At 50.9% G+C, this 20,529-nt stretch overlaps 1 protein-coding gene across 1 annotated transcript in view; it reads left to right on the plus strand.

Annotated features, from left to right (window-relative positions):
* The first annotated feature begins 14,938 nt into the window (after window positions 1-14,938).
* Window positions 14,939-20,529, plus strand: part of ASPH (aspartate beta-hydroxylase) — a 71,348-nt gene continuing 65,757 nt past the window's right edge. The window contains exon 1 of the mRNA XM_054179231.1: window positions 14,939-15,074. Coding sequence (XP_054035206.1) covers window positions 15,014-15,074 — 61 coding nt within the window. The 5' untranslated portion in view covers window positions 14,939-15,013. The remainder of the gene's footprint in view (window positions 15,075-20,529) is intronic.

Consider the following 20,529-nt stretch of genomic DNA (forward strand, 5'->3'; position numbering starts at 1 on the left):
CCCAGGAAGAGCTGCTAGAAAAAGAAAGATGCCTTGGAATAAGAGGAAAAGCCTTCCTGCAGCTGATGGACTAAAGGCAGCAGCAAATGGTTTCTTCCCACAGCAGAGAGGACTCACTAATGGAGTCTCCATAGGAGACATACTCAAGCTTATGTGACTTGGCACATTCATAAATGATCATGAACATCAAAGTGACAAAGCTGAAATCATTCACAGGATAAAAATGAAGGCTGGCTAAGAGGAGTTGCAGAAGGACTTCACAATCCTGAGCAATAAAACAGCAAATGAAGTTCAATAAAGACAAATGTGAAGCAATGCCAGGAGAAAACAGAACAATTCTAGATCAGAAAGGGAATGAGCAGCTGCCAGGTAGCTGCTGCCACTCAGGAATGGAATCTGAGTTAGAGCTTTGATGTGGCAGAAGAGATCAGTCCCCACCTCGCTCCAACCTCCTTTCAGGGAGCTGTAGAGGGCAAGGAGGTCTCTCCTCTGCCTACTTGTCTCTGGATCAACCCCCCCCGGTCCCTCAGCTGCTCCTCACCAGCCCTGTTCCCCAGACCTTGCCCCAGCTTTGTTGCTTCTCTGGTCTCACTCCAGCACCTCAATGTCCTTCATGGAGTGAGGAGCTCAAAACTAAACCAAAAGTTCCATGTGTGGCTTCACCAGTGCCCAGCACAGGGGGCCAGCCCTACTGCTGCCACCTGGCTTACATCAGGAGGAGGAACACAGGACATGGCTCTGCCTGTCCTACCACTGCTCTCACCACTGGCTAGACAGTGATGGAAGGAAAACTGGAGCAGCCCTTCCTCTGTGGCATTTAAACCCACAAACCCCAGGAAGAAGCAGGTGGATGGGGTGGAAATGGTGTTGATGGACTGATCCATTGCCTTGGATCCATCTTGTGCTGCCTGGCCCACACGTGCACAGCAGGTGTAAGGGCTTCCTGAGGTGACAGCAGTGCCCATGCTGGTGGATTAGCCCTGCTGTGAGGCAGGGAAAAAACCCAAATCAGGCTCTGGAGCTGTCAGATCCTACTTCCTCTGCAGCATTTTCCAATGAAACCATTTCTCACTGTCTGAGCCCTTGTAAACAAGTTTTATAGTGCCTTCCAGCCCAGCCTGTGGCACGTTGCTGGAGAACTGCAGGAGCTGAGGATTTAAACCCTGCTCTCAGAACATCAGCCTGGAAGAATGAATGAATGAATGAAAGGCTTTATCTCTGAAAGCTTTCAGAGCCTTCCAAAGCAAACTTCTTGCATTTATCTATAAGAGCTGGCATAAGACAGCTGGTGAACAAATTGCTCACTCAGATGAGAAATGCTCAAATGAAAAATAAACCCCAAGTTCTGCAGTCCTCTGTTGCATCCACATCCTCTGCTCCCAACTGCAAACACTTCAGGCACAGACTTGGCTTTTCATGCCCACACAGTGTCTAATCACTTGGCAGTTACTGCAGGATCTGCTCCCACTGCCCCAGTTCTTCCACTTCTCTCACTGCCCTGTGTGCCACAGGAGTGCCCCATCAAACTCCCTGCAAAGAAGGGGTCCACAGGGAGGGGCTGAGGGCTCAGCATGAAGCACAAAATCATGCACATCCTCCAGGCAAAGTCCCTGAACTGCTTCAGTGCCTTTTAGAGCATGTGAAGCTGGACAGAACCTGCTGTTTTGAGAAGTGCCTTTATTTCTAGAGCTAGAATAGATCCTCCTCCATGGCCTGGCTGAAGGGATGGAGAGTATCACCAACCAGTTTGCGGATGATACAAAGCTGGGAGGAGTGGCTGACACCCCATCAGGCTGTGCTGCCATTCCAGCCTGCCCAGGTCTCGCTGAGAGCTGGGGGAGAGGAACCTCGTGAAGTTCAACAAGGGCAGGGGTAGAGTCCTGCACCTGGAGAGAAATAACTCCCTGCACTAGTACAGCTGAAGGGTGACCTGCTGGGAAACAGCTCTGCAGAGGAGGACCTGGCAGTGCCGGTGGACAACAAGCTCAGCATGGGGCAGCAACGTCCCCTCCTGGCCAAGAAGGCCACTGGTGTGCTGGGGAGCATTAAGAACATGTGGCCAGTAGGGCACAGAAGATTCTCCTTTACCTCTGCTCTGCCCTAGTCAAGACACATCTGGAGTATTGTGCCCAGTTCTGGGCTCCCCAGTTCAAGAGAGACAGAGAACTGCTGGAGAGAGTCCAGTGGAGGCTGCAAAGATGCTGAGGGGCCTGGAACATCTCTGTGAGGAGCCCTAGGGCTGTTGAGCTGGGAGAAGAGCAGCCTGAGAGGGGATCCGATCACTGCCGATCAATAGCTAAAGGGCAGGGGGCTAGAGGCTGGGGCCAGACTCGTGTCAGTGGTGCCCAGTGATCAATGCAAAAACTCCTAGGGGCTGAGAAGGACCTGCTGGGAAGAGCTGCTTCTCCTTTACTGGCAAAGGGGTCTGTTCTCTGCAGAAACATTCTTAGTGTGACACCTGGTGTCAGCAACAGACACAGACCAGCAAACACACCACCAACCTTTCAAATGGGAGCTAAGCACAGAATCACAGAATCATTTTGGTTGGAAGAGACCTTTCAGATCATCAAGGCCAACCCTGAACCCAGCACTGCCAGGTCACCACTAAACCATGGCCCTCAGCACCACAACTACACAGCTTTGAAACCCTTCCAGGGTAAAGACTTTACAAAGGGAAGTCAGTGCAAGGGTTTTTTCACTAACAAATGAGTGCAAGTTTGGATCATTACATAGAATACATAGAATACATAGAATAAACCAGGTTGGAAGAGACCTTCAAGATCACCGCGTCCAACCCATCAACCAATCCAACTCCGCCCAAGCAACTAACCCACGGCACCAAGCACCCCAGCAAGTCTGCTTCTGAACACCTCCAGTGATGGCGACTCCACCACCTCCCCAGGCAGCCCATTCCAATGTGCAATCACTCTCTCTGTATAGAACTTTTTCCTAACATCCAGCCTGAACCTCCCCTGGCGCAGCCTGAGACTGTGTCCTCTTGTTCTGGTACTGCTTGCCTGGGAGAAGAGACCAACATCCGTCTGTCTACAACCTCCCTTCAGGTAGTTGTAGAGAGTAATAAGGTCACCCCTGAGCCTCCTCTTCTCCAGGCTAAGCAACCCCAGCTCCCTCAGCCTCTCCTCGTAGGGCTTATGTTCCAAACCCCTCACCAACTTTGTTGCCCTTCTCTGGACAGTTTCCAGCAAGTCAACCTCCTTCCTAAACTGAGGGGCCCAGAACTGGACACAGGACTCGAGGTGTGGCCTAACCAGTGCAGTGTACAGGGGCAGAATGACCACCCTGCTCCTGCTGGCCACACTGTTCCTGATGCAGGCCAGGATGCCATTGGCCCTCTTAGCTGCCTGGGCACACTGCAGGCTCATGTTCAGTCTACTGTCAACCAGCACCCCCAGGTCCCTCTCAGCCTGACTGCTCTCCAGCCACTCTGACCCCAGCTTGTAGCTCTGCATGGGGTTGCTGTGGCCAATGTGCAGAACCCGGCACTTGGATGTGTTCAGTCTCCTGCCCTTGGACTCTGCCCATCTGCCCAGCCTGTCGAGGTCCCTCTGCAGAGCCTCTCTACCCTCCAGCAGATCAACTCCTGCCCCCAACTTGGTGTCGTAATTATGAGAGGGAAAGGATTGAAGCTTCAGGAGGGGAGATTTAGACTGGAGATTAGGAAGAAATTGTTTGGAGTGAGGGTGGAGAGAGACTGGAACAGGTTGCCCAGGGAGGTTGTGGATGCCCCTTCCCTGGAAGTGTTCAAGGCCTTGAGTAACCTGGGCTAGTCAGAGTTGTCCCTGCCCATGGCAGGGGGTTGGAACTGGATGATCTTTAACATCTACACCACAGAAAATTCAGCAGGGGAAAGCCTGTTTCTATAACCATCCTGCTCATCCTCTCTACTCAAACCCAACTCTGACCTCACCATTTCTTTGGGCAGCTCAGGGTGGCAGGGTCTCCTGCAGCACTTGCCATGGGACAGCGCGGCTTTATGGAGTGTTTCAGGTGTCAGTGTGGGATGCAAACCCATTCACAGTATCACAGTAACTAAGGTTGGAAGAGACCTCAAGGATCATCAAGTCCAACCTGTTCCAACAGACCTCACAACTAGATCATGGCACCAAGCGCCACGTCCAATCTCCCCTTGAACACCTCCAGGGACGGCGACTCCACCACCTCCCCGGGCAGCCCATTCCAATGACGATGTGAAATTCTCTCCAACCCCAAGTTAGCAGCACCTCAAGGAAGGTGTGAGGAAGTACCTCTGGATCACATTCAAGTCAGCAATTCTAGCAAGCCATTAATTCCACTCAGTAATTCCCATGGATCATTAATCAAGGTTTCCCTTTCAGGCCTATACTCCAAATGGAGGGAGGGAGCGGTTTACAAGGAACTTGCCTTCAGCCCAAGTGCTGCAAAGCTGTCCTTTGAATACCTGCCTCATGCTCAGAAGGCAGCAGAACATGAATGCTTCTATTGATTTGGCATTATTAAACCCTGACAAATCCCCCAGCTTTGCATGATGTCTCATTTACTTGATTTAGTGCATTCATAAGTCCATCCCTGCGACGGCAGGGAGAGCCACAGCCATCCCTCACTCTGGAATGAGATGTCTGCAGAGGTATTTCAGGGCTTTTTTAGGTGATGTTCATTATTCAAGAATGCTGGAAAGCACTGGTTTGAAACTGTTCAACTGCTTCACCATTTCCACTGCTGGTCTCCTGGGGACTACTCTTGCAGGGGCAGCAGGAGGCAGCGGAGCCTTAAGATGGAAAGGTTTGGACTGGGGCCACAATGGGCCTTAGAGGAGACAGATCTCAGTCATGTGTGTTGAAACTGGAGGATCAGAGAGACTGATGACCATGTGAGTGTTGCATTGCATTGGCATCCACATTAAAACACAACTGGAGGTCTCCAAACCTAAACCTTCCAGCCTGTGCTCACCATAGCCCTGGAGCACTGCTTTGTCAGAGCTGAAGATGACAATCACACAGCCTGTCCTTAAGGCAGCATTTTGACCTTCTCTCCCGTGGTGCATCTCTGCTTGGAGGCACACAGAGTGCATTATTACACCTTTAACTTGCAATTTTCACCTGCTCAATTCCATTCTGCCTGGAAAAATCAGCTAAGCTCATTAAAGAAATATTACCAAGGGACTGATGGCTTTTATGTTGAATCCAATGTTCAGAAGCTATCTCCTCATGCATTTGAACTCGAAATCTCTTAAGAGAATATATGTCAGTTCTCCACCTGGGAAAGTGAAATTTCTCCACCAGGGAAACTGAAATTCTCCACCTGGAGAAATGAAATTTCTCCCCCTGGGGAACTGAAATTCTCCACCAGGGAAACTGAAATTCTCCACCTGGGAAAGTGAAATTTCTCCACCAGGGAAACTGAAATTCTCCACCTGGAGAAATGAAATTTCTGCACCAGGGAAACTGAAATTCTCCACCTGGGAAACTGAAATTTCTCCCCCTGGGGAACTGAAATTCTCCACCTGGGAAACTGAAATTTCTCCCCCTGGGGAACTGAAATTCTCCACCTGGGGAACGGGATTAATTTTTCCTGTCTCAAATACAGTAACTTTGGAGCAGAAGAGAACTGAGTTCCTTAAGGGACTTTTCAACTCTCACTTCGCTTCGTGCTTCACTACTGACCTCTAATGAGCAACCGGCACATTGCCTGAACTCCTCACGCCTTTACAGAGAAGCAATGCAGCCACAGAAGTTCTCCCTGACACAGTTTCAGCCTTTCAGAGCAAGCAGGAATGCTTGCTGGGTTAGCAGAGAGAGAGAGCACCTCTAACACAAACGTTTGGCACATGATAATTTATTCCTCTCCTCGCCTGATTTTGTCTCCCTTAATGCTACGTTACAGCACGAGGGTAATCTCTTGACAGATTAATTACACCAACATTGATTTCAAACATTTCATTCCTCTCATTAAATTGCACTTATCCAATTACCCAGGGAAAGCTGTTTGTGATGTGAATGCACACCTCTCACGTGGCATTCCAAGGCAATGAACTGGAAAACGACACCTTGCCCCAAACGGCAAATTCACAGCGGAGAGGGGAGGTGAAACACACAGAAACCCAAACCACCCAAAACTTAACCCCAGAGCACCTCCCAAAGGCTTAAACCAGCTGTTGTCACTGTTGCAGAGTCACAGAATGGTTTGGGCTGGAAGGGACCTCCGAAGCTCATCCAGTCCACCCTCAGCTGCAGTCAGCAGGGACATCCTCCACTAGAGCAGCTTGCTCAGAGCCCTGTCCAGCCTGACCTTTAATATCTCCAGGGATGGAGCCTCAAACACCTCCATGTGCAACCTGTTGCAGTGTTCCAGCAGCCTCCTGGTGCAGAACTTGCTCCTCACATCCAATCTCAATCTGCTCTGCTCTCATTTCAAACCATTGCCCCCGGTCCTACCACAACAGGCCTACAGTAAGGTGTCTTCTACTCAGCTTTCTCTAAGGTGTCTTCTACTCAGCTTTCTCTAGAGCAAAGCCATTTTATTCTTTACCAAATGCTGAAGAACACTCCACTTCCAATCCAGAAAGTTACCAAGAGGGGCTCTGTAGAACAGAGCAAGCAGACTCACGTGGGACTCACCCAAAGGACACTGAAGGCAACCTTTCAAACCACTGAGTGCAGACAGACCTCGGTGGGCTCTGAACATGGCGAGAGGCCAGAGCACCACACAGAAACATAAAGAAGGCCAAGCCACAGAGCAGCAAAGCTGCATTAGTGCTGCTCTGTGCCCCAGTTATTGTGCAGCAGCAGGAGTCAGAGCTCATTAGCTCAGGAGCTGTGCTAAGCTCATTTCTACACACGCTGCCTTCAAAGCTGAGCTGCTAAGGCTGTGAAATGCTGCACTGCATTTGGGAAGCTACCAGGCCAGGCTGCATCTCTGCACTGTGCCTCACTTCTCAAGAAGCAGGTGTCCCCTCTGATCTCAGCCAAGGTTTGAGGAAGTGCAGAAGGACTTTCCAATGCCCCAGCATCACATAGGTGTACCTCAGAACAGCACCTGATCTTTCAGCCCCGTGCATGCAGCAGCCCCATGTAAATCCTTCCTGTTAATACAAACCTTGTGACTGCAGCAGTCCTCTGCTTTTGGTGGGGGTTTTGGACAGCACAGGCACTTCAAAGAGTCTCTCAGAAAATCAGGCAAAACAATCAGGTAAAGTCAAACCAGATGAGACATTTTAAATAGAGTGGCTGCAGTCAGCAGGGACACCTCCAGACATCAAGTCTGATCCTGAATGTCACCAGGGCTGGGACCTCAACCACATCTCTGGGCAACCTGTTGCAGCATTTCACCACCCTCACTGTGAAGAACTTCCTCCTGATGTCCAACCTAAATCTACCCTGCTCCAAGGGGATTGGAGTAGATGACCTCTGAGGTCCCTTCCAACCTCAGGCACCCTATGATTCACACACAAGCCTACACAGGGTCATTCTGATCATTTTGGTTTAAATCAGTAAGTGCTCAACAGGAGCAAAGACCCAAACCAAAGGCAGGGGAGTGAATGGCAAGATTTTCCTACAGTAAAAAATAATGAACAGCAGAGTCTGCCTGAGGGAAAAACCATAAAGCCACATTTCCAGAAAATGATGAAGCTCCTAATGCAAACAGACTTCTGCTTTGTGGAACTACAAGTAATGAATCACCTTTCAAACTAAAGAATCACAGGATTGTCAGGCTTGGAAGGGACCTCAAGGCTCAGCCAGTTCCAACCCCCCTGCCATGGGCAGGGACACCTCACACCACAGCAGGTTGCTCACAGCCACCTCCAGCCTGGCTGCAAACACCTCCAGGCATGAGGCTTCCACCACCTCCCTGGGCAGCCTGTGCCAGGCTCTCACCACCCTCAGGGGGAACAACTTCTTCCTAACATCCAGTCTGAATCTCCCCATTTCTAGTTCTGTTCCATTCCCCCCAGTCCTATCACTCCCTGACACCCTCAAAAGTCCCTCCCCACTTTCTTAGAGCCCCCTGCAGATACTGGAAGGCCACAATTAGGTCTCCTTGGAGCCTTCTCCTCTCCAGACTGAACAGCCCCAACTCCCTCAGTCTGTGCTCATAGGAGAGGTGCTCCAGCCCTCTGCTCATCCTGGTGGCCCTTCCCTAGATCCAATGCAGCGTAATAGGGGTTTAGATTAGTAACATATTCCCTACCACATGAACAGACCACAAGGTTTTCTTTAAGGAGCTGGATGATTAAGTGGCAACTCCAGAACAGTCACTTGCTGAGCCAGCTTAAGGTAATGTGAGCACTCCAGGGCCCCGTGTCAGGGCACAACCTGATCACCTACAAAGATTAGAAAGGAATGTTCCTCCCGTGTACCCCTGGGCAGCTGGCTCTGTGTATCACACATCCAGAGGACTGGGGTTTAACCTTTCACTTGAGCAGATGTTTAATCAGTGTTTCTAGATTAGGGACACAACAGAACTGCCTCTCTACACCAAATCCTATTCTGCTCTCTATGCTGCTTGAGTGAAACAGAAAACACTGCTGTTAAGAGACTTTAATGTGCAGGTGCCTTCCAAGGTCACTTCCTTTACATTAAGCATCCTCATGGGCCATTAGACACTGTGAATGAGCACACCACAGTAAATCAGCTCAGCTCAGCATCATAAAGCCACGATATTACAATTATCACAGATTTTTTGATTGCAGCTTGACTCCTTGTATCATTTCATTGCATTTTTCTTGCTAGACAACATGAGTCCAGAGCCACCCTTCGATGCTGCAGGCATCACTGATAAGCTTTTCCAAGCTGCCCATAAAACATGAGACAACAAACCCTCCCCAGACCAGCCCAGAGCATTCAGTAACTAAGTAAACAACCCCTCCCACTCCCTGCAGATTACAAACTGCCAGTGGTAACCCCCACACAAACCCAGCTACTCAACAGCCTTGGGGGAGGGCAGAAGGAGCAGCTTGGCAATCTCCCCAGGATGCTCAGGTACTTTACAGAGCTGGGTAGGAGAGAAAGGAAGCAACAGGTTCAGAGGCTGTGTTTCTCCATCACCATTCATGCCATTTCAGTGCCCAGTCATGAGGAAAGCAAACAGGTTCCTGAAGGAAGAAACCTTCTTTTCAACACTTGGCTTACCACTCCTTCAGTCCAGTTAATGTGTTGTGATAGGTGGTGTAGGCTCAGATCATCATCTTGCTCTACATCTGTGTTTCACTCCCCCAGTGCAGTGCAATGGGACCTTCACACCACCACCTTCCACCTCTTGGCAGCAGGTGCTGGCATGGTTTATACAGCAGCTCATCACAAAGAAGGCAACAGCCTGGTGAAATCCTTTTGGTTGGAAGAGACCTTTCAGATCAAGTCCTACCCTTAATCCAGCACTGCCAGGTCACCACTAAACCATGGCCCTCAGCACCACACCTACACAGCTTTGAAACTCCTCCAGGGTAATGACTTTACAAAGGGAAGTCAGTGCAAGGGGTTTTTCACTAACAAATGAGTGCAAGTTTGGATCATGAGAGGGAATGGCTTGAAGCTTCAGGAGGGGAGATTTAGACTGGAGATTAGGAAGAAATTGTTTGGAGTGAGGGTGGAGAGAGACTGGAACAGGTTGCCCAGGGAGGTTGTGGAATCCCCCTCCCTGGAAGTGTTCAAGGCCTTGAGCAACCTGGGCTAGTCAGAGTTGTCCAAGTCCATGGCAGGGGGTTGGAACTGGATGATCTTTAAGGTCCCTTCCAACCCAACCCATTCTATGACTCTATGAATCAAACACAAAGAATCTTAAGGAAAAGGCACCAGAGTTGTAAGTTCCTACCCCAAAGAAAGATCTAATGGCAGTTTTCTCTTAGACTCCCCAGAAGAGTACATTCCAAACCAGCTAACAGAATCAGAAGGCTGTGAACCTAGGGCCTGAGCATTTACAGAGCCAAATCAGTAAGGCTTTACTGGAACCAAGCAGTTACTGTTGGCATGATCCAGCTGCTTGATGCTATCTTGGAGCCATTACAGCAACTATGTTCAGGAACTTCATGTGGAAAACAAAGAAGGAACCACAGAGGCCAAATTCTGTCGCTGGCAGTACTCCATGCAGTCATTTCTCACCCATATTGCTGGAGCAGCTGAGAACAGCAGGAGCTACACAGCCACAACAAAAGATGGGCCCCAATCCAAGAGGAACTGTAAGGAAGCACAGAGGACCACATACAGATGGTCAAGGAGGAGTAAGAAACAGCAGCAGTGCACCAGTCCTCACCCTCATTGGTTGTTGCTTTTTGGTGGGCAAGAGAGTTTTGAGGTGGAACGTGAAGGAGCAAGGCAAACATGGGAGAAAGCACACCAGTGCTTATTATAAACTGGAACAGATGGGCAAATGAAGTCATCTTCTGAGCTGATGAGAAACAATGATCCTGAGAGGCAAAGTCAGATGTCAGACAAGTGGCAGGCATCTGCCAGCTTGTGGAGCTGGGCCCCACTCACACCCTGAATGCCAGCCTGCTGCTCTTGACAGCACAATAGACAGGGCTTGGCACCCTGCCTCCATGCCACACCAAGCAAGGCAAGGGAAGCTGAAGGCCCTGAAAAATGAAGTAACTTCAGCAGGTGTAAGGTTGGGAGATTCTGCTTGAGGTTCTTATTTATTTTAGGAGTTTTGAAGTTGCTGTTTTAAACAGCAGTCTTCCTGGCTGTAGTCTTAAACCTGACCAGCTTGACTAATTGGATGGAGAAAGGAGCAGAGTCAAAGTTCACAGTGCTATCAATTACTGAGTGAGTGACAACCCTCCTGTGCAGCTGATTTCCTAGAGCCACAAACCAGAACCTTTCACCAGGACAATGGCACATCTCTGCTGCAAAGCCTCTCCTCATAACTGGCAGGAGGCACCATCATGACCACCACACCCACAGGATGCTCATTGTCAGGTGAATTATTGCTCCCCAGAGGAAGGCACTCGCATACCTGCCAGATGGAACTGACAGCTGGCAACTCAAAGCTCCACAAAGACCTTCTGCAAACAGGCTCTGAGCAAACACACCTATTCCAGCTCCCAGTTCCCATTCTGGTCACATCAAACACTTCTGCCTCCCACTCCCTGCCTTGAATGCCTCTTGAGCTTGCCTTTGTTCCTGCCCAGACTGCTCTGTACACACACTCAGTGGGTAACACACCCACAGCAGTGTGCCCAGGTGGCCAAGAAGGCCAATGGCATCCTGGCATGGATCAAAACCACTGTGGCAAGCAGTAGAGCAGGGATCAGCCCCCTGAACTCAGCACTGGTGAGGCCACACTTCAAGTACTGAGTTGAGTTTTGGGCACCTTTCTGTAAGGACACTGAATTGCTGCAGCAGGTCCAGAGAAGGGCAACAAAGCTGGTGAAGGGTCTTGAGGATGTCTTGTGAGGAGCAGCTGAGGGAACTGGGGTTGTTTAGCCTGGAGGAGGGGCTGAAGGGAGACCTTATTGCTCTCTACAGCTCCCTGAAAGGAGGTTGGACCCAGGTGGGGGTTGGTATCTTCTCCCAAGGAACAAGACAAGAGGAAAAAGACCTCAAGTTGCACTGGGGGGGTTTGGTTGGAGATGAGGAACAATTTCTTCCCCCAGGCTCTGGAGCAGGCTGCCCAGGGCAGTGGTTGAGCTATTCTATGATTTATTTGTCCTGCTTTTTCTGGCTTTGTTTTCCTGCCTCTTTTTCTTGCCTTTCTTTTTCTGCCTCCTACAAAAAAATCCCAAATATATTTATCTTCTCATGGATTACAGTGTACCCTTAAAACACAAGCTCTAAACTAACTGAGCAGATGACACACTGACAAGCCATTCCCATGTGCATTCATCTACCCACAGTGTTTGCTTTTCTCTCCATCATCTTTCCCAGAATGGCATTTTATAGGTTTGCATCAATCTTCATTACATTTCAGATCAGAAGGGATCATCAGAGCCTCTGCTGCTACAGCCACCCTGGCAAATTTAAATCAAATGAACATTACTGTCATAGAATCACAGAATTGTCAGGGCTGGAAGGGACTTCAAGCATCACCCAGTTCCAACCCCCCTGCCATGGGCAGGGACACCTCACACTACAGCAGGTTGCTCACAGCCACCTCCAGCCTGGCTGCAAATACCTCCAGGGATGAAGCTTCCACCACCTCCCTGGGCAACCTGTGCCAGGCTCTCACCACCCTCATGGGGAAGAACTTCTTCCTCACATCCAATCTGAATCTACCCATTTCTAGTTTTGCTCCATTCCCCCCAGTACTATCACTCCTGACACCCTCAAAAATCCCTCCCCAGCTTTCTTGTAGCCTCCTTCAGATACAGATAGAAGCTGCTGTGCTGGGGGACTCAGGTTGATTTTTAGGTGATGGTAGAAACATCCTCAAGGATCATCCGGGGGGCTGCCATGGGCAGGGACATGTCACACTAGAGCAGGATGCGCAGAGCCACATCCAGCCTGCCCTTAAAACCAAGGGACAAGATTCAGTCACAGACTGCACTGGGTTGGAAGGGACCCTCAGAGGGGAGCAGTGTAATACTCCGGAAATCCATGAGGAATTAGTTGGGGACCTGCTGAGCCACTTGGACACTCACAAGTCCATGGGACCGGATGGGATCCATCCTAGGGTGCTGAGAGAGCTGGCAGATGAGCTGGCCAAGCCGCTCTCCATCATTTTCCTCCAGTCCTGGCTCACTGGAGAGGTCCCAGGTGACTGGAAACTGGCCATTGTGGTGCCCATCCATAAGAAGGGTTGGATGGAGGAACCTGGAAACTCCAGGCCAGTCAGCCTGACCTCAGTGCCAGGGAAAGTGATGGAACAGATTATTCTGGAGGCAATAACTGCGCACCTGAAGGATGGCCAAGGGCTCAGACCCAGCCAGCATGGATTTAGGAAGGGCAGGTCCTGCCTCTCCAACCTGATCTCCTTCTATGATCAGGTGACCCGTCTGGTGGACGTGGGGAGGCTGTGGATGTAGTCTATCTGGACTTCAGCAAGGCCTTTGACACCGTCCCCCACAGTAAACTGCTGGCTAAGCTGTCAGCTCGTGGTTTGGACAGCAGCTCTGAGCTGGGTTAGGAACTGGCTGGAGGCTGAGCCCAGAGAGTGGTGGTGAATGGTGCCACAGCCAGCTGGCAGCCAGTCACCAGTGGTGTCCCCCAGGGATCAGTGCTGGGCCCCATCCTCTTTAACATCTTCATTGATGATCTGGATGAGGGGGTTGAGTCAGTCATCAGCAAGTTTGCAGATGACACCAAGTTGGGAACAGATGTTAGTCAGTTAGAGGACAGAAAGGCTCTGCAGAGGGACCTTGACCGACTGGACAGATGGGCAGAGTCCAATGGGATGGCATTTAACAAGTCCAAGTGCCAGGGGCTGCACTTTGGCCACGGCAACCCCATGCAGAGCTACAGGCTGGGGTCAGAGTGGCTGAGAGCTGCCAAACAGAGAGGGACCTGGGGGTGCTGATTGACACCCGCCTAAACATGAGCCAGCAGTGTGCCCAGGTGGCCAAGAGGGCCAAGGGCATCCTGGCCTGCATCAGGAATAGTGTGGCCAGCAGGAGCAGGGAGGTCATTGTGCCCCTGTACTCTGCATTGGTTAGGCCACACCTTGAGTCCTGTGTCCAGTTCTGGGCCCCTCAGTTTAAGAAGGACACTGAGACACTTGAAGGTGTCCAGAGAAGGGCAACAAGGCTGGGGAGAGGCCTTGAGCACAGCCCTGTGAGGAGAGGCTGAGGGAGCTGGGATTGCTTAGCCTGGAGAAGGCTCAGGGGTGACCTCATTGCCCTCTACAACTACCTGAAGGGAGGTTGTAGCCAGGAAGGGGTTGGTCTCTTCTCCCAGGCAACCAGCACCAGAACAAGGGGACACAGTCTCAAGCTGTGCCAGGGGAGGTTTAGACTCGAGGTGAGGAGAAAGTTCTTCACCGAGCGAGTCATTCATCATTGGAATGTGCTGCCCAGGGAGGTGGTGGAGTCCCCATCCCTGGAGGTGTTCAAGAGGGCATTGGACGTGGCACTTGGTGCCATGGTCTAGTCGTGAGGTCTGTGGAGACAGCTTGGACTTGATGATCCTTGGGGTCTCTTCTAACCTTTGTGATACTGTGATACTGTGATCTTGTCCAACAGGCAAGTACTCCTAGAGCCTCAACAGCTCGTTTGAGAACTGATGTGACCTGTCTCAAGCTCTTATCACGGCGGCTGGAGAGGGCCTTTCTGGAAAGCCTACGGAGCTACTGCCCATCCCTCTGGCACTGAACTGGATGCATTAGCAGCGCCTGCACACGGCAGAGGCCGGCTGGAGAGGCAGGGCAGGATGGTTTCAGCAGTTTCAGTTGGCGCAGCCAACTCCCCTTGAGCCGCCTTTGCTCTCCCTGCTCTGCCCGCGGCTTGCTGGGGTCCCTCACGACAGCGCACGCCGAGGGCGCGGCCTCGGCTGCCCGCAGCCCCAGCGGCTGCTCCTCGCCCGCCGGCTCGGCTCCTGCCTCAGGCCCCTTCCCCTGCGAGCGGGCAACGAAGCGAGGCGGTGGCGGCGGAGAGGGGAAGGGGGGGCGGTGGCGGCGAACCGACCCCCTAGCCTAGTTGATCGGACAGGGCTGGGGGATGGGTTGGACTGGCTGAGCTCGGAGGTCGCCTCCAGCCCGGCTGGTTCTATGGCTCCGTGACCCCACCGCCCAACCCTCGCGAGAGGCCTCCGCGCGCCCCCGCGCTGCCACGTTCAAAGGCGCCGGCGGCGGGGAAAGTGCCGGGTGCGCGCACCGGGAACCCCCCGCCCCCTTTCGCACCACCCACCAATGGGGGGCGAGAGCCGCCCCACCTCCGAACCCCCAGCGCCCCGCGATTGGCTGGCGGCGGGCGGGACTTGCGCCGCTGCGGCCGCGGGGCGCCGCCGCATGCGGGGTTCAGGTGGTGGCGGCGGGTCCCGGGCTCGTTCTCGCCGCGGCTCCGCCCCGTCACCGCCGAGCGCGCAGCCGCCGCCGCCCCCCCTCCTCCGTCTCCTCCTCCTCCTCCCCCTCCTCTTTGCCTGACAGGAGTGCCATGGCCTCACGCAAGAGCTCCCGAGGCACTGGTGGCAGTCCCAGCCCCGGCTCCAAGAGAGGTGAGCGGCGGTGGGAGCGGAGCCGCAGCCGGAGGGATAAAGGGCGGGGGGCTCCTCGGGGCGCTGGAGGAGTCGGTGGGGCGATCATGGGGCCCATGCCGCCGCACACCGGGCGAAGCGAAGGGCTGTTGTTTCGTTCTCTCCCGGTGGAGCAGCTCCCGCCGCGTCCCCCTCCCATTCTGCCGGGCTGCGCTCCTCCGGCACCGCGGGCGCCGGGCCGGGGGGCAGGATGGATGACCCAGGTCTAAACCTCCAGTTTCCGCCCTTCCCCTTCCTGGGATTCACGTGGAGAGAGAGGCTTGCGTGGCCGGGCCTAGGAGATGGAAAGACCCAGGATGGAGCCTGTCCAGAGAGGGCAAGGAAGCTGGAAAAGGGTCTGGAGAACAGGGCTGGGGAGGAACAGCTGAGGGACCTGGGGGTGTTCAGTCTGGAGAAGAAGAGGCACCCTGAAAAGGGGCTGAGCCAGGTGGGGATTGGACTCTTCCAAGGAACAAGGGACAGGACAGCAGAAGATGACCTCAAGTTGCACCAGGGGAGCTCTAGGTTGGATCCTAGAAAAGGGAAATTTCTTCCCTAAAAGAGTTGCCAAGTTCTGGAACAGGCTGCCCAGTGCAGTGGTGGAGCCCCCATCCCTGGGTGCGTGTGGGGGTTTAAACCCGTGGAGGTGTGGTGCTGAGGGACCTGGTTTAGTGGTGACCTAGCAGTGCTGAGTTAAGGGTTTGACTCCACGATTTTAAGAGTTTCTTCCAATCAAAACAATTCTGTGATTCCATAAAAGCTCCCCCTAAGGGTTGAGGTGAGTGTCATTCAGGTCATCTTCCCAGGGCAGGTCTCAGCATCTTGTAGATACCCTGGGAAAGTGCTCTCAGAGCTGAAAAGCTCTGGAAGCCATGGGCAGAACTGAGATGCCCTATATTTGGCGCTAGTGAAGTCATTACTCCTGTGTTCTGACCTGTTTATCAACTCTGATCTAAAGCTATTATATTTGCTGTAGGTGGAGCATCCAAGCTGATGGTTGCTGTGAGTATAGAAGCAGGGAAGAATGATCTTGGCAAAAATGGAAGCAGAAGGGTTTTTGAGACAGCCATTCCCCACCCCCAACACAGAACACCTTAGCAAACCTGGCTGTTCATAAACAACTGTGTGTGTGGGCAGATAAGGTAGAGAAAGCTTTTGTGCAAGTAGCATTTCTAAGCATTGCAAAACAATGCTTCCAAGAGGAAAGAAATACATTCTTCTGGAGCCCCTCTGCACCCCTACACACTGCAGTCAAGAAAGGAAGTGCTGTCATCAGAGATTGAATCTTCTCTCCTTCTAACTTCTTTGGTTTTGAGCTTGACATGCACAGAGCTCCAGTGCTGAAATGTGCTGGCAGCACTGAAGTAGTATCTGTTGCTCATCTTGGAGCATAGCAATAACATGGAGAGCACTGGTAATGAAAGGGTGAACCCTGCAGGATTAGTTTGCCTGTCACATGATGAATTAAGAGAGGGATTTCAAATATACTTAAGCATACCAGGGTTTAGAGATGATACTGCAGTGCTCAGAGAGGTGGTGTTGGCTTTTTTCCTAGTTTCTTTTAAATCCTTCTTTTTCCATTGCTATGCAGAGTCTATGTTGGACTTCTGTCTTGGGCTGGAGGTGCTCTGATCGTCATCAGGCAGTATGAAGCCTACTAAGTATGGTGATGGATGAAGAACATTCATCCCTGATGTGATTTTGAACACTAGACATGGTTCTGTTAGTGGTTTTAAAACCACTTGAAAGGTTTGTCAAGGTTTAAACCCATGAATTCATCAGGAACCCAAATGTCTTCCTAAATCCAAAAGTATTCTGTGGGGTTTTATTTTCACTCTGAGTAAAATCTCTCTTTGTACCAGAAGATTTCTGCTTTGTGTCATTGCACTGGGGACTCTGTTTACTGTTATCTGAGGGGGTGAAGCAATATGAGTAATGTCTTAGGCACTCTGCTAAGATGTAAGCTCTTAAATTGTTGTGTTAGTTTCAGCAGCTCCTAGTTAGAATCCCTTGGACAACAGGAGGAATTACAGCATGAGGCTGATGCTGTTTCCATAGATGCAGCTGCAGGAGGAGGTAATGGATGATTACTCCTGAGGGAATAAAAGCTTGGAGCAGAGTCTTCAAAGCAGCCAGCAAAGCCTTCCACATTTCAAGGGGAGGTAGATTTGAGATGGCTTTGAGGTATGGAAACCTCAATCTGAGGCAGCTCTTGGTAATGTAGTATTCACTTTCACAGCAGTTCATAGCAGAGGATGTGGCTTCTTGCCAAGGCATTGCTCATAGATGTGCTGTCAACCTCAGTGGTTTCAGACCTGAAAGTCTGTGAGCTGAAGGCAATGCCTGCTTCTGGAGGGAGTCATCTGCTTTGGGGTTTCCACTTCAGAAAATATTGACAGTAGTCTTAGCAGCAGCTTCAGTCTGGAGTAGTCCTAGCTGGGGTTGCTGTCAATGTTTTCAGATTCATCAAAGTGCCAGATGTGGAGCTAAGCATTTCTCAGCACATCTTTCAGTTTCAGAAGTCATCTACTGGAAGCTGTGAAATCAGTCCTACTAAACCCCCAAATCTTTGTATTTAAGCTTTCTGCTGCTGCTGGACACCTCCTTGAAAGTGGCATCCACAGAACTGTGTGGAGGTGCCAGCGATGTCATTGGGAGAGCAGAAGCAAAAAACTGGGTCAAAATTAGACAGTTTGGGGATGCTTGGAGAGGGAAACATCTGTTTGTTATTATCTTTGCTGGAAAAGTTTGGCTTCTTGTCACTAGCCTCCAGAATCCATTGTAAAAAGTGGCCTCGATTTTCAGCAAGCCAGATGAAGTAACAGATACCTGCTGGAATGCTACTTGAAAGCCTCATTAGATGAGGACCAGTTGTGGTAGAGGAACAAGTGCATGTTACCTGGCCAGGAATTAACTCCCCCAGATTTAATGAGACAGGAGATGTGGAAGTGTCTTGGGCATTAGCAGGTGGTGGAGGAGAATCCTTCCAGCAGGAGTGAGATCAGCTCACCCAGCTACTCCTGAAGTGCAGGTGGCTTGTTTTGTAAGCAGTGCTTCATTGTGGGAGCAAGAGTGAAGATGGGATGGCATCTATTGTTGTGGTGCTGTGGGGGTGTCTTTGGTCTTGTAGTAAGCAAGGACTTACCTGAATACAACTCTCACTGCAGCAATGGCTGTCTGTTATCTTTGTGTTTCTAATGGCCAGGGGGAGAGCACTGCTCCAGCAAGTAGGCACCATACAGACCCCAGGTTTCTACCACAAGCTGACAGACCCCAAATCTTACCTCTGCTGGTTCTGAGGCTGTGCTGTCAGCACACAGATTAAAGTCCAAGAAGTCTTTGAGAAAGTTCCAGGCTGATAGAGGTTATCTTCTGTCATCCCCTACTTCTTTCTGCCGGGTCCTAGAAGATGTTTATCTCCTGGTTTAACCATGTAGTTTCCTTATACCCAAATGCAAAACTTCTAACTCCTTTTACTCATCCTTTGGACCTTCTAAACTTCCTTAATCTAATCCTTCCAATGATTACAAGGACAAGGGGGAATGGTATGAAGCTGAGGGAGAGCAGGGTTAGATTGGATCTTAGGAAGAAGCTCTTCAGTACCAGGGTGGTGAGACAAGTGGAATGGGTTGCCCAGGGAGGTGGCAGCAGGTAGAATCAATAAGGTTGGAAGAGACCTCAAAGGTGATCTCTTGAGATTCCTTCCAACCTAAGCCACTCTAATGAAATAGCTGACTGTGATTGCAAAGTTTCATTTCAAAGAATGGATTGCTCATGACAGTGACAGAGTATCAAAATGATAACTCTGTGTGTGTGTTTCTTCCCTAAATCTTCAGGAAACCCTAAAATGTGCTAGTAAAAGTAGCAAAACCACCAAAAGCCAGGCAGCCTCTTGTGTGGCTCAGCTGTGTCTGCCTTGTGGCTTGGTCAGGGTGGCCTTTCTGCAGAACACTTTAACACCTTGGTTTCTATCAGCAGGACCAGGGCAGGGGTCTGGGTACTGGTGAGGTCCTTCAGACATGACATCTGCAAGGATGTCTGTGTTCATTCCCTTTATGAGCATTTCACTAAGGGTTTAAATGGTGCATAAGTAGTAACCTTTTCCACAGCCTGTTGAGGACAGAGCTTGTGTAAAATGCCAGGCTGAGGCCCTAAAGTGTCACTAATCATCTCAGGAGACAGCAAGTTGGAATAGTGGTGGATTCACCCCCCCTGGAGGTGTTTACAAGACACAGAGGTGTGGTGCTGAGGGATGTGGTTAAGCAGCAGACTTGGCAGAGCTAGATGATGGTTGGACTTGATCTTAGAGGGCTTTTCCTACCAAAACCATTGTGTTGTCTCAGCTTTTGGCACTTTGAGAACACACAGGACAATTCCCCAGCCAGGTGGTAGCTACTCCAGGGAGGTTTACCCCATTGAGGGATTAAGGAGTTGATGTATTTTCAGAGTTCAGTGCTCTAGGTCTGCAGTTGAATCTAGTCTGAGGTTGCTCTCCAGGCTTCCTCTTCTCAATTCCCCTTCTCTGTACCAGACCCAGTTGCTATGCAGGTGAACACCACAGGGAAATGAGAAGCCAGAAGCTGACTCTGCTTTGTTCCCCAGACTGGCTCTGCACAGGTTGATGGAAAGTCAATTGGATGAAAGGACAGAGGTGACACAGTGCTTGGGCATTGAGGACAGATGAGGTTGAATCTGGAGCCTCATGTAAAGGTGGTGAGACACTGGAACAGGTTGCTCAGGGAGGTTGTGGCTGCCTCCTGCCTGGAGGTGTTCAAGGCCAGGCTGGATTAAGCCTTGAGCAGCCTGGGTTGGTGGGAGGTGTCCCATGGCAGGGGAGGTGGAACTGAATGATCTTTAAGGTCCCTTCCAACCCATTGTGTGATTCTGTGTTTGATCCTGGAGCTGTGGTGTGAACACAGAGGGTGAATGGTCGGGTTGGATGTGTAAGGGCTGCAGTAAAGACTTCCTAGCAGTAGCAGGTGTGGATGTTAAGATGGTTTCTAATTACAGAGTGCACAAAGAGCTGAGGTTTTCATGTTGCTCCTTCTTTAAACTGAAACCTCCCTTGCTGTGTGAAAAGAATAAAAGTTCCTTTTCAGCTGGAGCTTTCTGAAGCACCTTGAAAGACGTCAGAAGCATTCCTGTGCTAATTCCTCTGTCGACTTCTTCATTGTAGAGAACTTGAGCAAGGAAGTTCTGACTTGCCCTGAGTGGCTCTTCCCTGATGGAGATCACAAGCTGGTAACCTGTGTGATTGCCTGCAGCAGGCTTTTCTCCTAACTGCATCCTAGGGGCTCACTCTTTGCACGGGAGGAGTTGTGGGAGCTGTGCTTTGAAGTGGAAATGATAACCCTTTAAACGTGCTGGAAATGAAGCATGCAGATGAGCATCCACTGAGGCTGAACAGGCTGCAGTGTATGCTCCAGCCCTGGTAGAG

This window comes from Dryobates pubescens, chromosome 3, assembly GCF_014839835.1.
Source record: "Dryobates pubescens isolate bDryPub1 chromosome 3, bDryPub1.pri, whole genome shotgun sequence".
Taxonomy (NCBI): Eukaryota; Metazoa; Chordata; class Aves; order Piciformes; family Picidae; genus Dryobates; species Dryobates pubescens.